We start from the raw sequence: 11516 nt of genomic DNA on the forward strand, positions 1-11516 counted from the left end.
CCCCCGGCCCGTGGCGGACTTGGTACGGTCTGCAAGGCGTAAGGCGTCCCCCGCCCCGCGCGTTCTCCTCAGGTTGGTTCGGCCCCCGTCTACTCAGGGGTGGTGCTTAGCCGGCGCCAGACCGACCCTCGGCTTCGGAGAGGTAGCGCCGTTCCTCTCGGTGCTCCCTCGGTTCCCTCGGCTCCCTCGGCTTCCTCAGCGACCGCGGACCCTGGTATATGCCCTACCTCTGACCCCGCTAAAGCCATGTCCACCCCGGCCCGGCGCCGCCTCATGAGGGACTTCAAGAGGTAACCCGCGCGTCGGATAGGGAGAAGCGCTGGAGGGGGCTGCTTGCCTCGGGGCACAGGGCGGATCCCGAAGCGGAGCGCCTCGGGGTGTGGTGGTGAGGGGGGCCCCGGTCGCGAGTCGCGGGGCTGAGGGGAGCCGCTGTGTGTTTCTGAAGGTTACAAGAGGATCCCCCGGCCGGAGTGAGCGGGGCTCCGTCGGAGAACAACATAATGGTTTGGAACGCGGTCATTTTTGGGTGAGTCTTCGCTCCGGCCGTCGCCGGGGACTCGGGGGACCGGGGCCGGCTCCTCAACGAGCCGCGGGGGGAAAGGGGAAGATAGTTAGGGTTTGGGCCTAGGCGGCTCCCCGGAGCCTCTGCCTCGATTAGCTCCGTTCTCGATGCCAGGGGAACCGTTTGGGGTTCCAGGGGGCGGGGTGGGGAGTGGTGTCGGCCTGAGCTACCTCCGGAGCCTCCAAGGGGCTGGGGTGGCTTCTGAACCCCGGACAGCGGTGCTGGACGGGAGGCAGGGATGGGAGACCTTGACAGAGCCACTTCCTTAGAAGCTTCGGGAAGGCGACGACCCTCTCTGACGGCACTAACTGACTCTTGTTTTTGTTTTCCTGTGTTGCAGGCCCGAAGGGACCCCATTTGAGGATGGTAAGAGTTTCTTAGCTCACTTTTCAGGAGCTTACTCACCAGGGGAAAGGGATCCCTGCATCAGCAAGTGACCCCAGCTTAAAAGAAGCAGCTTTACCTTGCCTCCTCTGCCCACCAATGGCTCAAGTGAAATTCAGTGTGTGGAGGGTTGTTCTGGATAGTTCTGTGCTTAAAAACTGCACTTTTTTGGTTTTTTTCCCTCTCCATTGAATACATCCTGGGTGAAAGTAGTCACTTTTTAAAAGAAAAGTGCCACAGTGTTAGTATTCAGGGTTGTGGAAGTTTGGGCAGTGTTCTGTTAACTTTAGTCCCCATGGAGATAATTCAATATAAAACCAATCCACCAGAGACCATCTGGTCCACTATGGGTTCCAATCCCAAGGGCAAGAAGTGTGTTCAGCAGTGCTTAGTGTGTGGTTTGAGTGCTGAATGGATGCTTGCAAGATTCCCTGACATACAATTCCCTGGCTTCAACGATATGACTCAGAAGGCACATCAACCTCACTTCTTTAAAGATATTCATACATGCCTAATTTCAATATAATGTTCCTTGATTTTAAGTTAATTTACAGTGTGTGCTTTCATTTAGATCTTCTGATGAAAGCAGCTTCACGATTGAGATTTGCCTCACAGTAGTACCCGTTTGGCTAGTGTCCAGCCTACTTGAATTTTGAGTTTGTATCAGGAGGTTCATAACAAATGATTTAGACTTAACTTTTAAAAGCACACATTAACTACTCTTCAAAACTTGATATATTGAATGCTGCCATGGTGTCCTATGCCTTTAATTCTTGCACTTGGAAGGCAGAGCGGGCAGAAGTGGGTGGTTCTCTATGAGTTTGAGACTGGTCTACTATAATTTCAGGCCAGCCAGAGTTACACAGTGAATCCTTATCTAAAAAAAAGTAAAACAACAAAGGAAAAGCCCCCTTCTAATTTGACATAATTACAGATTCCTGTGCAGTTGAAATAAATACAGTAACAAGTCCGTTTAAACTCTTACCCCAGTCCCATTACCTATTTGGTAATGTCTTGAATGACTACAATATCAGAATCAAAACCAGCAGTGATATAGTTTCATATGCATACACTAAATTGTGTGTGCGTGTGTGTTTGAGGTTTTTTTTGGATCTTTTAAAAGGTTTAATTTAAAGGACGATTAGAACATTTTGAGTTTATGAAATTCTCTAGTGTTTGGGTTACTTAAAAACCTCTAATTTTTCTTAATGACTTACCTTTATTAACATACAAGTGCGCGCATATGCGCACACACAAACACACACACACACACACACACACACACACAAAGACATACACATCTTTAGTTTAAAGGTGACAACAAAAACATTTCTAAAACTACTTTCTATGTATGTTGCTAAGCCAGACGGCTTTTTGTTACTGCTAATAACCAAATGCTCTGAGGTAAGTCAAAATCAGCCTATTCTGTAATTTGTCTCAAATACTCAAGACATCCTGAGGAAACCATTGATAATCTCCAGAATACTGTTAGCTTTTACTCTACCTCACTGACTAGGTAAATGTTGCTGCTGTTTTGTGCTGCAGTAAAAGAAATGACACAGGACTGAGTGATTCTAGGGCACACAACTTTGGTGAGTTTAATGTAAGAGCCAGTCAGTGTAAGAGTTAGTCACATTTAACTTTTCTCTACTAGATTGGTGCTAGTTCTTTTATTTATTTATTTACTTATTTGTTTGTTTGAGACATGGTTTCTCTGTGTAGCTTTGGCCATCCTGGAACTCAACTCAGAGATCCGCCTGCCTTTGCCTCAGAAATGCTAGAATCAAAAGTTGTGCCACTACCACCTGACTGGTGCTAGCTAAGTCTTAAAGGTGTAAGTTTATGTGTAGCTCAGCGCTTCTCAACCTTTCTGATGCTGCATCCCTTTAATACACTCCCTTATGTTGTAGTGACCCCAACCATAAAATTATTTTCGCTACTACTTCATAACTGATTTTGCTACTGTTACGAATTGTAAATGTGATTTCTGATGGTCGTAGGTAACCCCATGTGAAAGGGCCATTCAGCACACCCCCCACCCACCCACCCAAGGGGTCACAACCCAAGGTTAAGAGCCACTGGTGTAAACTGTTTCAGCAGTAATGGGCTTTATTTTCATTGCCCCCCATTTTGCTCAGACTGTTTTATCTTAGGCACAGCTTATTAATAGCACATCGTTTTGCTAAAGGCTGGCTACTTAAGATTTCAAGAGTGCTCCTGATATTTAAAGTAGTATGATATGAAAAGGTACTTGTAGGATCCATTATCTTCCTGGATTGTTGCCTTTGACATTACTTGCTTTGTTTTTGATGGCGTATATCTATCTATAACGTGACATTGTTGAAAGGAGTGAAGCTAAATGACAGTACCTGTCTCTTATTCTGTAAACAGTCTAGTATACATGGATTGCTTCCATGGGGATCTAGAGCTCTGGCTAGCAAAACCAAATTCTGGCCTTTTTTTCATTGCTTCTAATTACTCTTGGAGAATTTATAATTAGGGAAGAGATTTGGTAGAAATAAAGGACAGCTGATTTGCTGTCGCAAACATGTTTCCAAATTACAAGCCCTCACAAAACTTTAAAAAAAAATTTCTTGGTAGATGATTCTCAACCAGATCATAGTTAAAAAGAGGAAATCTGGAGCAAAGAAAAAAATATTCTTTTTTTTTTGAGACAGGGTTTCTTTGTAGTCTTGGCTAGTCTGGAATTTAGTGTAGACCATGCTGGCCTGGAACTCAGAGGTCTGCCTGCCTCTTCCTCCCCAAGTGCTGGGATTAAAGATGTTTGTGCACCAGGGAAAGGGGCAGTTCAATTTAGCTTTACATTATTTAAAATGAGAGAAAATATGTTCTAGAGAAGTTCAATGACCAGAACATTGTTAAGGAAATATTTTGTTGAAATATCTTTGTATAGAAGCTAAATACAAAAGTTATGGGATATATTCTTTATCATATTCAAAATTATTGAGTGAGGTAATTGTAGTCATCTTTTCTGATATATGTGACCTTAAGAATTTGAATATGCATATCTTTTTAAAAAGGTATCTCTTAAAGTTCACTGATAAATTTTCAGTCACCAAAAAAAAAAGTACATATAATTTTGCTTTTTTCTTCAGGCTAAGTTAGTCAGATGACAAGAAACATGAGTCTTTGACTAACATGAACTTTTTCTGTTTGGTTTCTGTTTGTTTCTCCTTCTCTCCGTGTGTGTGTGTGTGTGTGTGTGTGTGTGTGTGTGTGTGTGTGTGTGTGAAGACAGGTTCTCTTGTAATACAGGCTAGCTTCAAATTAAGTATGTGACTGAGGATGACTTTGAATTCTTGATCTTGCCTCCCTGCCTCAAATGTTAGGATTAGAGAGGTGTTTTTGCCACATAGACCGTCAGGTCTAAATCTTAGCTTCATATTCAAAGACATTGAATATGTTATGTCTTCAGGCAGAACAGATACTCATCAATTCAACCATATCAGTCTTTATTGCCATATACTAGACATTTAACACATTTATATTTTTTCTGGCTTCCATGTTTATTTGTGTTGGTACTTAAAACATTTTTGACCCCCTCAGGAAGATTTTATTAAAAAAATCAGTAAAAACTAGTAAAGATTGTACACAACAGTGATGAGTGTTAACTTTTCATAATTTTGGAGCCTAGCCTTCTGAAGGTGAGCTCTACTTTGAAATTGTTTAATAACCTATGATTTTTAAAAATTGCCTTAACATTTGTTTAGATCTCATAAATTGCATTGAGGTTTCTACTGAAGAGGCTCCAGTTATTTAATGTATCTGAAAGAAATGTTGTCTTCTAAATATATATATTGAATAAGATTTGTGTAAGTCTTAATTTTTAAGTCAAGTGAACAAAAATATATTTCACTTCTGAAGATAGCTAAAAAGATTCACTACTTAGTAAGTAGCCAGGGTAAAACTCCTGTTGCTTTTCCAGGCCACAGTTAGCCAGAGGGCTTCAGCCAAGGAATTTGAACTGACTGCATATATACTTAATTAATGAATATATGTGTTTGCTCTGTGACAGGACATGAGTGCAGCTTAATATCCAAATTTACTTGTGTACTTCTGACTAGTAGTAAAGTTCAGAGTTTGTATTTTTCTCTCGTCCAGCCAGCTTTAGGTATATGAGACAGAATTATAGCTAAAGTGATTAAACAGTTATGGGGAACATTGTAGGACTATACACATCTGTCACATTTAAGCCTTACAGCAGTGTCACAGTGGATACGAATTATTAGCCTTTTGCACATACAAAACTTGAGGTTTACACAGAATCACTGATACATATGTTTTACCACATGTCTATGCACCATGTGTATGTTTGTTGCTTATGGAGGCTAGAAGGCACGGGATCTCCTGAGCCTTTGTGTATGTGCTAAGAACTCAGCCCTGAGCTTGTACTCTGAAACTCATTGTGGTGTTTTTGCAGTTGCTTTCCTTGTGTATTGCTTTACTCTCTTTGGGTACCACATTCAATGGAGGTTTAGGTAAGGGTAGCTAGGGTCTCTGTGTGCTGTTAAGTTTGCCCAGTTTTAGAGCAGCTTCTTGGTCATAAATCCAATATCTATAATATCACTAACCTGTTTATACATAAGAGAATTCTAGGTATTGAATATGACTTACTATTTCCACTTTTCTTGCATTTATTCAATACTGTGCTTCTCAAGAAGATTGCTGGGTGTGACAGCACATACCTTTACTCCCAGTACTCAGGGGCAGAGGCAGATGAGTATGAGTTCAAGGCCAGCCTGGTCTATGTGTGGAGTTCCAGGGTAGCCAGGGCTACTTAGAGAGACTCTGTCTCAACAAAAAGGAAACGTATAAACAGGAGGTGATGAGCATAAGCATGCTCTGATGGCCTGTAGTATGTCTATTCCTTAATATTTTGCTCCCTTTATACAGTATCTACATATGGCTTTCAAAATAAAAGTTTCTAAAGTAACAGTACCTGGGAAATTTACTATTCCAGTGTTTTACATTTTGTCTACTTCTCTGTCAGTAGTTCTGTACATGTAACCCAGGGCCTAGAACAAGCTAAACAAAATGCTCTCATTATTGAATGATAATCCCAGGCCCTTGTTGCCTGTTCTTTTCTTTTTTTTTTTTTAAGCAATTCTCTCTCTCTCTCTCTCTCTCTCTCTCTCTCTCTCTCTCTCTCTCTCTCTCTCTCTCTGTGTGTGTGTGTGTGTGTGTGTGTGTGTGTGTGCTGCTTCTGGGTACATGTGTGGAAACCATAGGACAACTAGGTAGTTCTCTCCTTTCACTTCACGGATTCTGGGAATCATGGAAGTTTTCAGGCTTAGTGTCTGTACCTACTTAGCCATCTTGATAGCTACTGTATTTTAAATTATTCTGGAATTTTGTGACATTCATAGCAAGGTCAAAATTTTGATACTGTTATACATCATTTAGCAGTACAAATATATTCTTTTTTAAGTAGAAATAAACAATGAAAGGAGACAAATTTCTAGCTTTAGAGGAACTAGTAATAAGTTATACCATCTCCCTGTCTTTATGTTATCTTATTTAATAATTAAAAAAATTAGGTAGCGTTAAAAAACAAAGTACATATAAAAAAGTAATAAAATTTCCTCCCTCCCCCCCTTTTTACTACAGGAACATTTAAACTTACAATTGAATTCACTGAAGAATATCCAAACAAACCACCTACTGTTAGATTTGTCTCTAAGATGTTCCATCCTAATGGCAAGTATTTTAAACATGTTGTTCTAAGGTCCTACAATGCTTGTTATAGTGATATTCCAAATACTGTTGCTGCTTTTGTGTGTTACTTGAATATTTGCTTAGGTATCTTCCTGTCTTTGGAAATGAATTTGTTCATGGTCTTTTATTGTCTTGATCTTAGTCCTAGAAATGCAGGAGGATGCTACCATCCTTTGCTTGGAGTCTTAACAGTCTGCTGGCTTTGTGATCTTTGTTACTTATTAAACAAAAATATCGGGGGTTCTGTTTAATGAAAAGTCAAAGTAGGATAATTGCGTATTATAATTTCTTCATTAGCATCCAGAAAGATAATTTTCAACTTCAGGTGCAATCATAATTACCATGGAACACTTTAAATACACAGATTCTGTGGTCTCACCCCAGAAGACCCATCAAACACCAGATTCTTTTGAAAGACCTAGCACAGTGTGTTGGAAAAGTGCTAGTAGTCTACAGGATTCTGACTTGTACTTTTTGTAATTTTGATAATTTCTCTCATGGCATTCAGACTTCTGTATTTATACTAAAAACCTTGTGAATGATAAAATGTTACTGTTACAAGTAGGATATATAGTTTTCAGATTTGGTGGACTGAATTTCCAATGATTTCAGTGGTTAGGATAACCACTGAAAAACACCTACGATGTCCTGAACAAAAGGGCTGTTTCTTCAGAATAAGCTCTGCCTTCCAGTTATTTACCATTTGTTATTTGCTGATCACTTTATTTCCCTAGTAACGATTGATACCTTTTTAGACAGTTAACTATGAATCTTTAAACTTCAAAATCAAAGTATTCTTGAGCATTTTTGTCTTGAATATGTTTAAACTTTAGTAGTCTTATGTTTAACATACCAACTTTTGTGTTCTTAGTCTACGCAGACGGTAGTATATGTCTGGATATACTTCAGAACCGTTGGAGTCCAACCTATGATGTGTCTTCTATTTTAACATCCATACAGGTGATTTTTAAAATTTTCTTTAGTGTGATTATCTTTGATGTTTTTACGTTAGTGACTGTTTTGACCTTTAAAAATTTTGGGCCAAGCTTATTGTATAAGTTAAAGGGAGTAGACCATTAAATTCCAACTCACCAGGAAATATGTTTGCATAATTGCCTGAGCTACAGACAACTAAAGTTAGTATGTAGAAGATGGAAGAATTAACTATTTGGGACAGGTGTATCCAACTGATAAAATTTCTCAACAATATTTGGTCTTGTTGCATTGAGGAATTCACATTTATATCTTTTCTCTGTAGTCTCTATTGGATGAACCTAATCCCAATAGTCCAGCAAACAGCCAGGCTGCCCAGCTGTACCAGGAAAACAAGCGGGAATATGAAAAGCGTGTGTCTGCAATAGTAGAACAAAGCTGGCGTGACTGTTGACTCAGGGTAAAGCAGAAGAAGAGGCTGGCCATAAGAAAAATGTATATTGATGCATTTATCACCTTATTCCTAATTCATTACATTTACTTTATTAAAAACAAATAGCTGTTGTGCTGTTTCTGTCTTCCCTTGGCAAGTTTTTATCCCCCTTTCTGTCCTCCTGTGGAGCATCAGAGATACTATTTGAAATCCAATGTACTGTACCTGGGTTACTTGCAAACATTACAACTGCATATGTCCCTTTGTCATATCTCCAGCCTCAAAGCAGTTATCAGGTTACTGTACTTTTTATACTAAGCTTTTAAGATAAAATGTTATGTATAGTCTGGGGACCAGGATGTTATTTGTAACAAAATGATTGCTGCTGTGTTTCTTCCTGGCCAGTCCTTCCCTTGTGTTTGATTTGGCAAAGAATGTATTTAGAACATGACCTAAAGAACAGGAATGCACCCATATAAACAATATTTGAAAGGGGAAGGAAAGCTGAAAAATTCTATACCCATTTGTAAGCAATATGAACTACAAGATGGCACTGGTAGCGGGAAGACTGCTAAAGGACCCAGCTAACAAACTGAAGCAACTTTAATAACTGACACAGTCCACTTTTTGCAAGATATTCATAGTGTAAACTCATTATAATGTTTCAGAATTTTGGCCTTCAGAGTTTTTTGCTTTTTATAGAGGTGTGAGAACAGGATTAGACTCCCTTTTTTTTTAAGTTAGGAAAAACTGAAGATCCTCTATTCTCCTAAAGAAGCAGGGTTGCCCTAAATAAACTTTCCTTTTTATGATTCAAGGAAGGGAGCATATCTTGCAAACTTTTCCCATTCAAATCCTGACTTAATGCTGCATGCTTTCAGTGTTTTGAGAACCTTCTAATGCCCGTACCTGCAAATTTTCTTTGGATATTTACACTTTTAAATATACAGTATGGGGCAAGGCTTGTAAATGTTTTGTCTAATATATTTTAATTGTTAATCTATTATGCATTTATAGCACTTCTAACTTCGCAAAAGTAACCCATGTAAAAACTGTACATTTTCAAAAGTTGTAAATAAAAAATCTTAAAATTTAGTTCACACTTTTATTAACTTTTTAAGGGATTTCTTATCTACTTATCTTCCCTTTTAAAAATAAGTACAACAAAAGCAAAAAAAAATGATTTCTGGGCATAGACAGCCAGTACTGTCAGAAAACATTTTTTTCACCTTTTCAGTCACAGAATTAATGCTTTTCAAATACTTTTATATAAATTAATTTGGTATGTATTATAGGCAAAAGAAAGCATGAAATGATGATAGTTATTTTACTAGTATCCTCAGAGACCAAGCTCTAACTCGCTGATCTTAACAATTTACCTACCTGTTAAAAATCAGCCTCTAGCTTAGTGGGGTGTGTTTGTGCATGCCTCTAATTCCAGCATTTGGGAGGTAGAAGCAGCTGATGGATCTCTTGAGTTTGAGGCCAGCCAGTTACATAATGAGACCCTGTATCAAAGGAAAATAATGGGGAGGTGGGGGACAATTGGAGAGACAGCTCAGTGGTTAAGAACACTTGCTGTTTTTCCAGAGAACTCTGTTCCAGTTCTCAGCCTGCCTCCCCCTCCTTGCTCACTAGTTCTAAGGGGACCTAATGCCACCTTCTGGCCTTCATCGGCACTACACTCAGGTGGTGCACAAACATCCACTCAGGCAGGCACAACATATGCATAAAATGAATAAACTTAACATTTTTATATAAAATGTTTAGATTCCTTATAAGATTGTTAGGACAAGTATCCTCTGACATCATGTTGAAATGTTAGTAGGCTCTCTGAGGAATAACCTATCTCATTTTAAAGAGATTCGGACAATGGCATGTTATGTCTTAATAGTTGGAGGGAAAGGTTGTGTGCATCCCAGTCATCCTTGAAGGGAACTTAAACCTCAATTTGGGACAGTTCAGTCTACACTATTAAATACCACATTAATTGTATTGTTACACTTAGGAGTGATAGCCTCAAATACACTTATTATTTCCCATCAGGTCCATACCCACTTCAAAGTAGAACCCCATCAAATTTTTTGTTTCATATTTGAACTTTCACCGTTTTGGTTGGGCACCTTAAATATTGATACTGTTAATATTTGAAAAATTTAAGATGAGACCAGGAACAGGCTGATTTATTAACATTTTATTTTGTACACCTTCTGAGAAACACCATCTCCAATTCTCATGAGATAACCCTTTTACAGCCTTAATAATGAAGCTGACATAGACATAGTCAAAGCTACCACTAAATACTCACTGGAACATTTAATACAGATTAACTTTTTCTCTCTATAATTTTTAACACAGACTGCCTTGTCTGCACATAATTACAAGAAAGTTGAAGATTTTCAGGGTGCCTTTTTGAGATCCAGTCTCATATTCAATTCTGCACCTGCTTATGTGAGGAAGGGGGTATGCTGAAGAACCAAAGTTGTAATTAGAGTCTGTTATTTAGGAACCATTTCAAGGTTGGTTACTCATAGCAAAGTGAACACACTAAATAATATTCTTTTTTAAAAAGTAATGAAATGGCCCCAATGGAATGACTTTTTTGACTTTTGCAATCAAAGTTGAAGGAGGAATTAAAAGGTGGCTCTGTGAGCACAGACACATATACAGTTTTCAGCTTATATTTAATACAAATAAAACTTGGAAATGCTCAAATACTGTCAGGTTTTACAGCAGAGTTCCTCAGCTAAAAATGACTGCTATCTCAGAAGAGGAAAATAATGCAAGGACCGAAAAGGGGAAACTGCAAACTGGAACAGCCAAGTCGTCAGCAGTTCATTCCTCAACCTCATTTCTCCACATTACTTTATTCTCAGGCAGTTGGTTACTTTGTTCTAATTCTGCACTGATACTAAAGCTGCTCTATTTGGCCCCCTAAAATGAACCCCATTCTTCTCTACCTTACCCAGTTATCACAAAGCCTTAAGTGTAATTTATCTGCTTCATTACACTTCTATAAGTAAACCCGACTTTGGATTTCCTACCATTTTCCCACCAAAACCAAACAACAACCAAACATTCTGGGAGAAAGACATGTAAAGAGAGAATGCAAACCAAGTTTCCACATCTTGTAATCCCTAAAAACCACCTTTTGTCACTCAGAGAACCAAGGACACAGTGTTCTAACTACCTGAACCACAACTTTCCAAAATGGGAGTGAATTCTGCAGGTAAAAAAATAATTATAATCACAAAATTCTATCATAGTTCTCTGTTTTTGCTAAAGTATTTAACACCAAAATAAAATGCATATCTCTTCTACTAAAACAAATGAAGTATGTAGACTATGGTATGGAAAAAAAGTGGAAGGCTGATGCCATACTGTGCTACCCAATGTAGGTGCACATAAGTTAAGAGATCCGGGTATAAAAGCTAAGTGATATTTTTTAAATACTCATTTGACTCTAGC

The 11516-nt window shown here is 38.9% G+C and overlaps 1 protein-coding gene across 1 annotated transcript; it reads left to right on the forward strand.

Moving 5' to 3' along the window:
• Positions 1-83: 83 nt before the first annotated feature.
• On the forward strand, positions 84-9088 carry UBE2A (ubiquitin conjugating enzyme E2 A). Its single transcript, XM_080910510.1, has 6 exons — positions 84-290; positions 446-526; positions 903-928; positions 6575-6664; positions 7554-7642; positions 7941-9088. Exons 1-6 carry the CDS (start codon positions 247-249, stop codon positions 8067-8069), a joined length of 459 nt encoding a protein of 152 aa, XP_080766636.1. The 5' UTR covers positions 84-246; the 3' UTR covers positions 8070-9088.
• Positions 9089-11516: the final 2428 nt, after the last annotated feature.

The sequence above is a fragment of the Micromys minutus genome (genome assembly GCF_963924665.1).
Source record: "Micromys minutus genome assembly, chromosome: X".
NCBI classification, from domain to species: Eukaryota; Metazoa; Chordata; class Mammalia; order Rodentia; family Muridae; genus Micromys; species Micromys minutus.

Excerpts from the sequence above, each read along its gene's own strand:
- UBE2A (XM_080910510.1), top strand. The coding sequence starts at position 247 with ATGTCCACCCCGGCCCGGCGCCGCCTCATGAGGGACTTCAAGAG. Across the intron at positions 6,665-7,553 it reads TAAGATGTTCCATCCTAATG|TCTACGCAGACGGTAGTATA; the intron begins GCAAGTATTTTA and ends TTGTGTTCTTAG. Across the intron at positions 7,643-7,940 it reads CTATTTTAACATCCATACAG|TCTCTATTGGATGAACCTAA; the intron begins GTGATTTTTAAA and ends TTTTCTCTGTAG.